Source organism: Lipophrys pholis (assembly GCF_963383615.2).
Source record: "Lipophrys pholis genome assembly, chromosome: 10".
NCBI lineage: Eukaryota > Metazoa > Chordata > Actinopteri > Blenniiformes > Blenniidae > Lipophrys > Lipophrys pholis.
In genome coordinates, this window is record NC_137640.1 from 8,414,248 (window position 1) to 8,427,169 (window position 12,922).

At 42.0% G+C, this 12,922-nt stretch overlaps 1 protein-coding gene across 2 annotated transcripts in view; it reads right to left on the reverse strand.

Annotated features, from left to right (window-relative positions):
* usp24 (ubiquitin specific peptidase 24) overlaps positions 1-12,922 on the reverse strand; it is a 43,093-nt gene that overhangs the window by 5,581 nt on the left and 24,590 nt on the right. For both annotated transcript variants that reach the window (XM_080472873.1, XM_080472872.1), the window contains exons 32-54: positions 12,675-12,770; positions 12,358-12,580; positions 11,289-11,451; positions 10,968-11,129; positions 10,790-10,860; positions 10,528-10,688; positions 10,386-10,447; positions 9,751-9,942; positions 9,546-9,660; positions 9,215-9,359; positions 8,165-8,284; positions 7,912-8,037; positions 7,559-7,657; positions 7,370-7,452; positions 7,136-7,277; positions 6,254-6,373; positions 5,943-6,157; positions 5,011-5,135; positions 4,783-4,924; positions 4,282-4,432; positions 4,041-4,136; positions 2,329-2,432; positions 2,125-2,238 (exon numbers count right to left, since the gene is read on the reverse strand). In XM_080472873.1, coding sequence (XP_080328999.1) covers positions 2,125-2,238; positions 2,329-2,432; positions 4,041-4,136; positions 4,282-4,432; positions 4,783-4,924; positions 5,011-5,135; positions 5,943-6,157; positions 6,254-6,373; positions 7,136-7,277; positions 7,370-7,452; positions 7,559-7,657; positions 7,912-8,037; positions 8,165-8,284; positions 9,215-9,359; positions 9,546-9,660; positions 9,751-9,942; positions 10,386-10,447; positions 10,528-10,688; positions 10,790-10,860; positions 10,968-11,129; positions 11,289-11,451; positions 12,358-12,580; positions 12,675-12,770 — 3,027 coding nt within the window. The remainder of the gene's footprint in view (positions 1-2,124; positions 2,239-2,328; positions 2,433-4,040; positions 4,137-4,281; positions 4,433-4,782; positions 4,925-5,010; positions 5,136-5,942; positions 6,158-6,253; positions 6,374-7,135; positions 7,278-7,369; positions 7,453-7,558; positions 7,658-7,911; positions 8,038-8,164; positions 8,285-9,214; positions 9,360-9,545; positions 9,661-9,750; positions 9,943-10,385; positions 10,448-10,527; positions 10,689-10,789; positions 10,861-10,967; positions 11,130-11,288; positions 11,452-12,357; positions 12,581-12,674; positions 12,771-12,922) is intronic.

The following is a 12,922-nucleotide window of genomic DNA, read 5'->3' on the forward strand; positions in this document are numbered from 1 at the left end:
TTAATTTCAGAACAGGGTTAAAATATAACTTTATGCATCTCCTCGTCCATTTTCTATGATGCTTCATGTTCATGCTTGTGGGGCTGGAGCCAATCCCAGCCAACTATTGGAGAGGTCACCAGTCCATCATCACAGGACAAAAACACAGAGACAAACGACGACACACTCACACCTCTGGGAAATTTAGAAGTTCGAAGGGGAGAACATGCAAACGCCTAACCAAGACCTGGCCTGTTTATGAACCCCTCTAGAATAAACAAGCTTTCCAACAGTTAACAACAAGTTTGAATTGCCCTTTTTTGTGTGGTTTTTTCCCCACTTGAAAGGAAGACGGGATGTATAAACTAATAAAAGAAAGTGTTGATTGTGTGACATCATTATTATTATTAAACGCTGAACATTTCTCTCTCTAATCTGCAGAGTCTGTCTCACACCATATTTGCTTGTTTGCGAGTGAAGGAATTCAGGCCGGCAACATATAAAGCAAACAGAGGAGGGATAAATAAACTACTCCAGAAAGAAACCCAAGGACATCAGGAGTTGTTGTGAAAACAACATTTAAAAATGGAGCCACAGGGAGTCAGAACCAAGTTTTGGGACCCGTTCCCGTCGTAACAACGTTAGTATATAAATATTGCCCACGCTCGGTATCCCGGGAGGGAGAATACATCAAAGAAAGGAGAGAAGGTTATAAAACACGTTCATGTGCTGGCAGATTTTGGTCTTGAGACAACGAACAGAGCTGAGAATGACACCGTCTACCTCCTTTCTCTGTGAAGAGGCGTGTGGTATGTGAAGGGGGGGGTAGTATTGCCCAAACATCTGATGTTCAACAACCAATCATGTCTGAGGACCATATGATCACCCCATGCTCCAATACTAAGTAGTAGAAGCAAACACCTTTCTCTGGAGGACACAGTCCTCTGGCTCTGCATGCTTACATTCCTGAGACTGACCGGCTCTTTCAGCCAATCAGCGCTCCAGCAACATGCACACAGGTGTTTTTAATACCCGTGCCGTCAGTGGAGATGCAACTGTAAGCGCACTCTCAGAGGAGTACTACAGAGGAGTACTACAGAGGAGCAGAGAGTGTCTGTGTGATGACACCATGTTATACAGTAATGAGGACACTTGTGTATCGTCAGGCGAAGCTCAAGTATGTGATTATATGTATATAAGAGAGAAGCTTCAGCAGCTCGAGCAACATTTATCAGGCCGCATTTGACCCTGAGAGTTAAGTATGCATTGATTAGAGTGGGAGAGCAGCGCTGGCAGCTGCCAAGCCTCTACTATCGCATATCACCGGGACAGCTATGAAAAATGCTGCAGTGATTAAACCCAGGCCAAGTCCCTGTAAAAATCACTGCTAGAAAAAAACTACACCAGAACTATTGTAGATGTTTCTTGAGTCAGGACTGGGGGATTGCATCCTCTCATTTGATCTATTTGAGCAGCAGCATTTGAGAAAATGAAGCATCACAAAGACACAGAAAAATGTTTCTGTAGCACAGATTGAAAGATTAAACGTACGACCAGCAGGTCAACAGTGGGTCAACAGTGGTCCCCCACCAGGAGGCCGAATCCAGCCTGTGGGACGACCTTCCTTCCTTAAAAAATTTTTTTAAAAGGGTGTATTCACTAAGAATTTCCTCCGGGTACATGGTTTTCCTCCATATGACCATGTGCCTCTCTGTATCTGTGACTGGCGACCTGCTCGGGGTGCACCTGGCCCTCACATTAGCTGGGTACTGACCTAAGAGATAAAAAGATATTTCAAACTGTCAAATTGCTGCTCTAATCTTCTGATCAGAATGTGTCAGTTTGCCTGTGGATGAAAGATCTGTAATTTAGCAGAGACCGAGCTACCTCATCGTCAGTGGAGCAGCTTTACTATCAATGCCATAACACAGCTAGAATCATAAATAAAACAAAGACGTATAATTTAAAGGTTAACATGTAAACCTTTTTTGGTTCGGCCCAGTTAAGATTGAATTTGTCCCTTTGTCTCTGAACTAAAATGGTTTTGACACCCTGTCCTGAATGAGCTTGTATCACATAATTTGATGAACCACATTGCGGCGGGCGGCTGTGTGGGCTCCAGCAGGTAGTTAACAAGTGACTGACCTGGTGATTTCTCGTCCCTCCTGTCCCACTAGGTACTGCACCATCCACTGACATGCTTCACTGCTCTTTGACAGCAACACCTCCACTGTTGCCATCCACTCCTCAGTGTCCACACTGCAGGAGAAACACACATAATACACTTAATGGTGATTGCCACGATATTCAGACTCGGCACACGTTGAGTGTATGACTGCGCGTCCTTACCGGAGTTTCTTTTTGGTGTGCAAGTAGGTGTGGAAGAGGAAATTAACGGCCAGCTGAAGACTTTCTTTGGCCATGGGCTGATAGCCCGGATGCTTCAGCTTTGTCTGAAAAAAAAAAGTCAACGTTTTTTAATATGTGCATTGTGTACATTGATGGAAGAGTACAAATACTGTATTTGCAAACAGTGCATAAGCATTTTTTTTTAAAATATCGAATATCATTGAAAAGTACATTTTATTTCACTTCTGTGAGAAAACTCCTGATTCACATGTAGGAAGACAGTTTTTGTTCAAACCTGAGAGGAATATTCATCTTTGATGACTACAACATCTGGTAAGTAAATGAGGCTCGATACCAATTTGTAGCTGGTGATATATATATATATATATTTTTTTACTACAGCCCTAGCAGGATCTTGTGCCCTCTTTCAGTAGCTGTCACTCAAATGACACTTTATTTTGCTGTTAATTTTCTGAGAAATTGCCATGTGATCTGAGTCTTTTTAAAATAATATTTTGTAGGAAATCGATTATCACTGCATCCCAGTTGAAAATTGAAATTTCCTTTAAAAGTCACCTCTCAACACGAGTCATTTACTTTCCTGTTGTCATCTTAGTTTCAGAGAAAACTGAAATGGTGCACTACATTTTTTTTAAACAATAGCCAAGTCTGTCCTCTTCACTGTTTTTGATGATGTAGTAACCACTGATGATGGTTACTTCCTGTCCAATTTTAGGCAACAGACAATTTTTCTTATGCTTTGCAATGAAGAGGCAGTCATGAGAGGACTTCTGCTTGCATTCCACCACAACAATGCACAGACTGCAGAAAATTGTCATGTGAGACGTTTTGGAATTTCTTTGTGGTGTTATGCGATTATTTGTGTCAGCACATGACAGCGTTTTCCATCTATATTGTACCATTACTGGGAGTAATGCAACATGTTTTAAATATTGTTTTGTGTGGGACAACTACCGGTCCTCACAGACCCTTTGTCCAAGAAATTGTGATCTTGTGACTAAAATGATTGACAAAGTGACATAATTAGACAAGGGGTTAAAAAAGTGTGGGGTGCCAGAGAGCATTTGGGGGCACGTAGAAGCATAAAGATATCTGATGGGTCAGAGGGAAGACCCTAGGGCAGGGTTTAGCCACTGTGATTCTGATTTCATCTTCTCTGTCAGAAGGCGAATTTATAACATCATTTCTACCAATGAATGATAATTAGAGGTACCAAGTTAACGTAGAGAATTAATGGAAAAAGATGTAAATTAATCATGTTGAATCAAAATCCATGCATTTGTTTATGTCTTCCTTAAAATGCATTTAGTTTAAATACATACAAGGATTAATGGCAGTTGGCAATTAGTGCAATTGTTTTTTTTCCTATTTTACGTTCGTCCTTGCACCGTTTTTGAAAACAGTCTCTTGCGGGCTTCCGTTCACTCATGTCTGTCCTCAAGGTAATTTCCAGTATGTTTGTAACAGTTACAATAGTTGCAGACTTCAGCTGTGTTTTTTATTACCTATGATTCCCACGAGCCTTCTATAAATAATGTGAAAAACATTAGCAAATCAGCTTTAAACCGGAAGTCACTACTTGGTGTGAAATGGGGCATATGCAGCACGACAGTGGGGGTTCTTTGTTTCAAGTTGTGAGGTGGGCTCATCCTTCAATGGTGTTAAAACCCAAGATTAGACAAATCACATACTGCATTGACTGAGGCCAGGGAGAGGGTGAAGTTGAAGTAGTCGCTGTTGTAGACGTCTCTGTTCCTCATGAATTTCAGATTCTCGTCTCTCACCATCTACACAACACACAAACACAGAAGTCAAACCCAATCGTTTGTGACAATTCTCTCTGTGTGGCTCACAAGCCATTGAGCAGATAATAAAGACCGACTTGCTTCTCTTTGAGCTCTTTATTCCGCAGGCAGCTCCATGTCACTTTACCTGATAGATGCTGGCAGGCATCTTCTCCACAAACAGACCCTTCTTTTCCCCCTTGCGAACCAGGCGGGTGAGGATTGTGAGGCGATCATTGTTAGCTCGCGGTGGGCGAGGAGAGGACTGTGGGGAAACATCTGGGGAGGATGGGGCAGATCTGGGAAACCGACATGACATAGCTAGTAGATGGAACTGATGAAATGGGGCAACATTGAATGCTGTTGTGTTCACAATGTTCGTGGCCATATAAGTACAAAATAAACAACATATAAACATGACTGATAGCTGTGTCGATTGTCAATATTTGTTTTATTGCATTAAACCTGCCCTATGTGGGGTTTTATATATAGATATAACCACATCACAATTTTCCCTCAATATCAATATATTTCCAGAGTTCAGCACACTGCAGCAGGGAAAGTTGACTGATGTGCTCTAAATGATGCCATGACAAAATGCTCACAAAGTGAGTGACGTTGATAAATTATAAGTGTAAACCTGACTCACAGTGTGAGGTCCTCGGCCTCCTGTCTCATGATGCTGACTCTGCTTTTCTTGGGCAGGACCGGCGAGTTTTGATCGCTGATCTTCTGATAGAACAGCATGTAGGCGTTCCAGTATCTCCTCCGCACATCAGGGTACGGATTCGCTGTGGGCACAGATGCATACATAAACTTGAGCATGAGCAAGAATCCACATTCATGCATATGCTGTCTAAAAGGGTTGATAACTTACACTGGTCGTAAACTTTGGGTCGATACTCTCCTCCAAAGCACTCATATTCCAGAGTTTCATCATTCATGTCAAACTCCTCCACCACGTTGTCGTTGAACTTGTACCAACGTCCACGGGCGCTACCACTGCCAGACACATAAACATGGAAGAAAAGCAAAATTGGACTTTGAGAAAATAAAGTCACAAGAGAGAAAATGTGATGAATTACAAGTGTTTCTAACTGAACTGGAAAGTCAGCAAAAGTGTAGATAAAATATGTACTCTTTCTTTTAAAGTTTAAACTTTGCAAGACGTCTATTGCATCCTGGTGACAGATGAAACTTTAGTGCATACCACAGGAGATTACAGCATGTTGCACATCTGATAAATCTCCCACAGAACAGGTTTTACACCTTATCAGTTTCCACCTGTGACCAATCAGACTCTGCATATTTTTTTTCTGTTGTTGTCTAGCAACACAAACAAAGATCCTGACCTGATATAAATTATAATGGACTGTGCATTAGCTCTACAGTGTGTTGTACGATCTGAAAAGTGCTCAGCATCTTGTTGTAATCCTGAGCGAGGATATGAGCAGGAAAGTAAGTGACACCAGGGTGCCAAACGTTAGCGGCTGTGGTCTCTTTCCACTTATCCAGCGAGCATTCCTGCCTGGCAGAGCCAGACATCTGGAGACACTTAGAAGCTAAACTCTGAGCCCACACAAAGCCTGACGCTGCATTCATGCGACCCAAGGAGGTCTTCTGATCTAGTCTTAAACTACAAAAACAGTTTATTTTCCTCCACTCATCATTAGATTCAAGAAACTCATATAAAGTACAAAGACAGAACAGAGAAACAAACAGCCAGGGAATTCAAGTAAATGTTTCAGTTTCAGAGTGTGTTACCACTTCATAAAGGAAAGTAGTATTCTGATGAGTGAAGTGTCTCACCGTCTATCCTTAATAAAGGAGTAGTAGTGTCCAGCGTGTGCCTGTCCACTATGGACAACAACCCCAACGAGCTCATAGTTCTCAGAGATGGTGACTTTCTTTCTGGGTGACCCTCCTGAGGCACCATCGCCTCTTCCCTCGCCTCCCTCTCCGCTGCAGTCTTGACGAGCCATTCCAGAGACGGTGTACGGCTCCATGTTCAACACCCAGGGGAACTATGCACCAAATAGATGAGGCAGATTTAGTATCATAATTAGGAAAATGCTTCAATAAATGGAGGTGTGGATCACGGGATCAGAGATACTGCTTACTCTGATCTGTTCATCATATTTGATGGAGCGTCCACTTTCCCAGTCAAAGCCAAAGCGCATAAGGTGAATACAGAGAACACTGGGCAGAGACTTGATGCACGTCCTCTTTACAGTGGTCCTCTGTGAAAATTAACAGACACACAATCATGGTTAGTACATACAGGGCCTGATTTAATTTGGGTGCCAAATCAAATGTTGACAGAAACAGACTGACCCTTTGGTTTGTGCCTGATCAACTAACAATGATAGTGAGATAAAACAGAAGTATGTGATTGTTTTACATATGTTGCTGCTTCTGTCTCCCATGGGGAGACTGGATGAAGAGATGAATGCCCACAAGCTCAAAATAAAATCTGACAACTCGGAGTTGCGCATCTTTAGGGAGAACATCAACAAACATATTTAGTTAGAGTGAAAAAAATTTCTTGGCTGAAGAAAAGAAAAAGAAAAAACATAGTATAGGAGATGACAGACCTAAGAAAAACTAAATTTTCTCCATAGGGTCAGCAGATTTGAATCTTCTTTTCAAGTTATATATATATATATAGAGAATTATAAACAACTCAACTTGTTCCTTCTCTCGGTCATCCTTCCGGATCACATTAACTTTTTTGGTACATAATTTAAGGGGTAAATGTATCAATTAACATAAACTCCCTTCAATATTGTCTGATAGAAACACAGGATATTCCATATAGTTCAACCATGGTAACCATGGTGTGTTTCTTTGCGGTCTGTCAAAGAATTCTCAGTGTGTCCCCTTAGTAGATGAGCTTCCCCATGTGTTTGTGCACGATATCAAGCTTGCATTTATTTTTTCAGTAAATCAAGTCAAAATTTTTCAGGTAGCAGGGTAAAAAGCTCATGTCGCAGTATACCCACCTTCTCCTTGCATTTCTCACAATAGTAGGCATTGCTGCCCTCGAGCACCTCTCCTCTGACAAACTGGTCCAATGAAATCTCCAAACTCTGACAGGAAGTCACACCGAGGTTCAGCGCCATGAAAGTCTCCTCACGCTCGTATCTGTGAAATAAAAAAGGATGATACTTCATATGTGGAAAAAAAAGAAAAGAAAGCAAGTTTGAAGCTTTATTAGGTCAAAAATTGAGGCTCACCGGTGAGGGCAGTCCTTACAGATCTTCTGGTCTGAGAAAATTCCCTGAAATGTGTTTTTAAAGATCTGCTCCCGACCCATTTTCTAGGAGGAAAAGAACTGTGTGAATAATCATATAGTGACACAAATACAAAGGAACTTCAGTATTAACCTGGCTTAATGATTTTGTAAACCAATGTGTGAGTTATACCTTGAGATGCTCATCAAGCTGATCCACCAGGCTGGTGAAGAACTCATAAGCATCCTGCTGCTCTCTCACATAAAGCTCTTTATTCCACATTTTGAAGATCTAAAACACACATGACACAGTTGCATGAGGATGATCATGATTGTATTCACATGTTGATTGCATTGCTGAAATGACTCAACAACATGAAATAACATGTTGATAAATATGAGTCATTAAAACAAAAGGGTTGTTTTCCACAATTTTTTTTTAAAATGTTAACAAATCATAAAGTGGCCCTTTAAGGAAACAGTGAATGTATTACAATCAAAACACTCAGTTTACACTTAAAAAAATGTATATTACTGTGTGTTTACCTTCCAGAAATTCTCTGGTATGTAGTATTGCAGTTTGCTCTCCATCAGGTGTCCAAACAAAGACTGCACTTGGTAGAAGACACTCTCCTCTGGCTGGTCTGTGTCATCCTCAATGGACAAGAAAGCCTGAAACCAAACATGAACACTTTAGAAACCAACACTGGCTTAACCCTCTGAATAAGAGTCTGCCCACAAATAGGAGACCCCATCTAGTGAATATACGCTGTCATGAGGGCACCGAAAACCAGGGTACCTCTGGTAGGCCAGGCTGCATGTAAAGCTGCTGGAATACAGCATTCATGTAACATGTAGCTCCGCCGTTCTTCAGTCCAACAAAACCCGAGACAGACCGGCTCTCCACTGGGGGCAGATACTGAGGGGGAGACAACAGGAGGTTACATTTTCAGGCTGACACTAATTCTCAAAAGTATATGCATAAACAGATTATTAATGTCAGTAGTAGTAGTGGCAGTATCAATAGTAGAAGTAATCATATTAAAAACAGTAGCAGTGATAACTTTGGTGGTGGCGGTGTTAGGTATAGTAGTATAAGTAGTCGTCTCAGTATTAGCGGTGGTTGAAGTAATATCATTGTTAGTCGAAAAGGTAGAGATAGTACGATTACTATCAATAATAATCATGGTGGTCATATTGTTATTCGCACTGATAATATCAGTATTAGTAAGCTTTTAACCACTATTATTATTTGCAATACTGTGTTTTCTTTTAAGACCACTGCTAATATTACTAACAGTGGTAGTACCATTGGCGGTAGAAGCAGTCCAGATGCATAATTAGAATTTGAAGTTTTGGTCTTTGCCGAGTAAATGCAGAATTTTTCTGAAACAATCAAAACGTTGTCCTATAAATGGGGCATTAGTTGTAGTATTTCTAGAAGCAGTGGTAGAGGTAGTATTATTGTTAGTAGAATAAATGATAATTTATGAAGCAGTAGAAGTAGTATTTGTGTTAGTAGTGTTAGTAGTCATAGTGGTGGTGGTGGCAGATATTGCATTAGTAGTGTTATTAGTGTTAGTATTATTAGTAGTATAGGTAGATGAATTCTTAGAAATGAAAGTAATAGTAGCTGTATTATTATGGTGGTAGTAGTAGAAATAATGTTAGTAGTGGTAGTGATCGACGGCTTATTTAGTATTAGTAGTCAGGGTAGAGGTTGTATTAACATCAATAGTAGTACTGGTAGTAGAAATTCTAGTATTAGTAGAAGTAGTTACTAGTAGTAGGATTAGAACGAGTAGTACTAGTAGAGTTGAAAGTAGCAGTGACAGTATTAGATGCTTACATCAAACTCCTTGCAGATTGAAGGGTCTGACTGGTGATGCATGGAAAGCAGTTCTTTGGTGATGAGCTGCAGATTGGAGAGCGAGCTGTCTGCCAGCATCACCAGCACCTCGTATGCTGCCAACCTGCTGCTGGCCGTGCTGCACCTGACAGCACATGCACATGATAAAGTACAACTGTCAACATGAACAGTCGGGTCTTTGTCCAAAACACAGTGGCTTTGTGCAATAGTGCCGAAAACAAAAACCTGACAAAAGAAATGCCTGAAACATACTCGACGGAACTAAAAACACAATTTTTATTTATTGATTTAAAGAAGAAAAACTCCGTACTTGGGGTGGAAGTCGTGACTCGGGGCCGGGGAAGGTGTGGGGTTTGAACTGTTAATGATGATGCGTGAAGCTCGAAACAGGAAGTCATCCAACAGCTGCTGGATGAGAGAGGGACCTGAGGAGAGTTACACAAAGTCAGATTAGAAGCTCCAGGGACTGTTTGATAGCTGTGAACATGAATGCACGTATTCTTCCGACGGCTCACCGAGATGCTCTTTTTCGTTGCCGCAGAGTGAGAGTAACGTCTTGATGAGTCTGAGGTGTCCTGCCAGGAGGATGTTATCCGCCTCGCTGGTCTCCATCTCGGAGCTCCAGCTGGGTTCAAAGTTGTCGAGCCAGGAGATCTCGTCCTCCAGCATGGTGGCTGCACTCACTTTTAGCACCTCCATCTCCGACGCTGTGGGGAGGTCAGGTAAAGTGGAGAAATGCAAGTAAGAATTGTTTGATACACTGCAACCCTGTGATGCTACCATTTGATGCCCTGCTGCCCCAGAAAGCTGTTAACATTGCTTCATTTAGAAACACAAACAGTTGGGTACAAAAATAAGTTTAAATGCAAAATGTTGCTCGCCACTGAATCTAAGAAGACAATGGCTATGGTAAGCTTCAATACGAGCCAGCGCCTCCACAAAGTAAAGAAAGCTATAAATAAATGAAGGAATTCCAGCTGTTATTTTTACTGTTTTATACAATTTATAGGCTGTCAGTGAGTTTTCAGTTTGTAAAAATCCCACTGAATGATCTAACAAGCACACATTGTGAATGTTACATTTCAAAATAAATATCGCATTTAATCATCTGGTCATGAGCAGGGTAGTATTATCAACACAAGTGACTCACTGGTTAGGTCATCCAAGAGCTGACATCTCAGGTCAAAGTACTCGGTGCACTGGGACAGCAGCCTGACAGGAAAACAAAACCAAGGTGAGATGTCTGCAAAGGTTTCAGTGATTTTGTATCTTGCATTGCCTTTACTCAGTACCTCTGGTTGACCCCTCTCATGACAGACGTGGGGCTCCATAGTGGCAGTTGGGCAGTGAGGACGACAGAGAGAAGGAACAAGTTGGGTTTCTGGACATCAGGGAAGGCTGAAGTGTCCGACTGACTCAGAGTGTACAGCTGATCACAAGCTACGCGGCGGATCTGACAAGCAGAAAACACAGAGGAAAGATAATTACAGGCACTGCTGTGAGAGATAAATTACTTCTGTGCTTCTATTGTCATTTATGGAGTGTGCTGTTTACCTCTCCACTGGGGGACCCCAGTAGAACATCAATAATAAAATCACTGACAGACGGAAGATTGTAAAAAGAACCTGTACAGAGAGAAAATGAGGTTTAGTGTGACAAGCACTGATGATAATGTGCAGAAATGATGAAAATATATTGAGCTGTTGTATTTGTGATCATGCACTAGACTTACACAGCTGCTGGCAGCGTAACTGCAGGCAGGTAACCAACAGTGACAAAGCCTCCCTGGCAATGATTGCGTCTTTAATGGAGACGCTCTGCTGTCTGACGCATATCCCAGCATGCAGTGCTGTGGGCGTGGTTTCGCCCTCGCTGCTGGAGCTGCAGTTGCTCCCTGTAAAGGCACACAACGATTTTACTTTCATTTTTACCGCAATTTTCTTATAGTCAAAAGAGCGACAGGACATCGGTGCAGGACATTAATTAGGATCAGTACAATTTTTGTGTTTATGCACGCTGAAGAAACAAATATACAGAAAGGGAAGTGTCTCACCAGTACTGCTGACCCTAGTGCGTACTCCATGCAGCAGAAGTGTGCCGTGGCTCTCTCTGATTGGCTGTGGGCTCCCAACCAGATCCAACCGGCCTGCTGCGGCTGCCCAGGTTAGACGCATGAAACAGGCCACTGTAGATGTAAAGTCTCCCACTTCCATGGTCTACAAAAAGGACAGCAAACATTATATTTGAAAAAAATGCACTGAACTGAATGAATTGTGTATTGGTGGTGGAAACCATTCGGTATTACGTCTCGATGATTGGAGGATTCTTGTACGCTGAACTTCCCAGAGGAAATTTGTAAGACGACCCATAGGGGATGCAGAGAGGGAACTAAGCACCAGGAAAGGAAGTTGCATTGCAAAAACAGAGGCAATGGCGACTAGAGGTGAAGAGGTGTTTCAAGCCTCGTCTCCGATCTGTCATCATGCGAAAAGTGAGATCGCTGGCGAATGAGATGGACGAACTGACTGCACTGGACCCGAGTTAAAGATCAGATAAAGCTCAGAGAGGCTACGGAAATATAGCAGGAAGCTGGAATGGAAACTCCAGCAGAAAAACACGAGGTCTGGAGTGGCATGAGGGGTGGATGGAAACCTGCGCAGGGCTGATAATACCAGTCTTGTTTTTTCAAATATTTGATACTGAGGACCCTGCTCAGGATAGACCTCAGTTGGACCTCTCTGAGACCACCTGTACAATGACTCCCACCCCCTCCATGATGTCCTGGTGAACTGCAGGAGCAACTTTAGGAAGAGACCAAGACCACCCAAGTGCACTACAGAATGCAACAGGGAATCCATCCTTCCTACCTGTAACTAATATACTCTATAACTCTTTTTTGTAAAGAGTGCTTTTGTTTTTACTGTCAAGCCATTCTTCCATGCATATTTTAGTCACTGTTAAGCCTTGTACATCATAATATATTTTTGCTTTAATTTTTATTATGACTTATTTATCGTTCCATTTATTCTATTCTGTGTGAAGCATTGTTGTAAAAAGAATTTGCCTCTAGGATGAATAAAGCACTTTGCATTGTATTCATACTGAGAATGCTTATTCAGTACCTGGATAGCGACACGAGCAGCAGGTATGATCTCCTCCACTCGTATGGACGAACGCTCAGACAGAGACATCTGCCTGTATGAGGACTTCTCTGGAGTTCCACAGAGAGACAGTTGTCGCCCGGCCCGTCCAGCATTGCGGAATGGACGAGACGATAGCGCCTCTCCATCTCTGATTACATCATCATCCAGTACTGCAGGCATGCTCTGACCAACCAGAAGGAACCTGCAAAATAGCAGCCATGTGAGTCCTGAAATCTGTCTTAGCATTTAGAGACACAATTTTCCACCTCTGAATGTTTTAAGGAAATATGTTGCACCTGGCCAGCTGAAGACAGATAGAGTAGACTCCTTGTCTGGTCTCATAGTCCACTTCTGATGGAATAGAATCTCTCTGCATAACATTCACCACCAGACTGCAACGACAAGACGAAAAAAATCAACGCATGCTGTCAAGACTAAAAATAAAACAATACTGTGAGGCGATTTGGACAGAAGCATATGCCATGTGACATATGCATGCTAATAAATAATGTAGGTTGACAAGTGTGCCGACACTTCCCACACA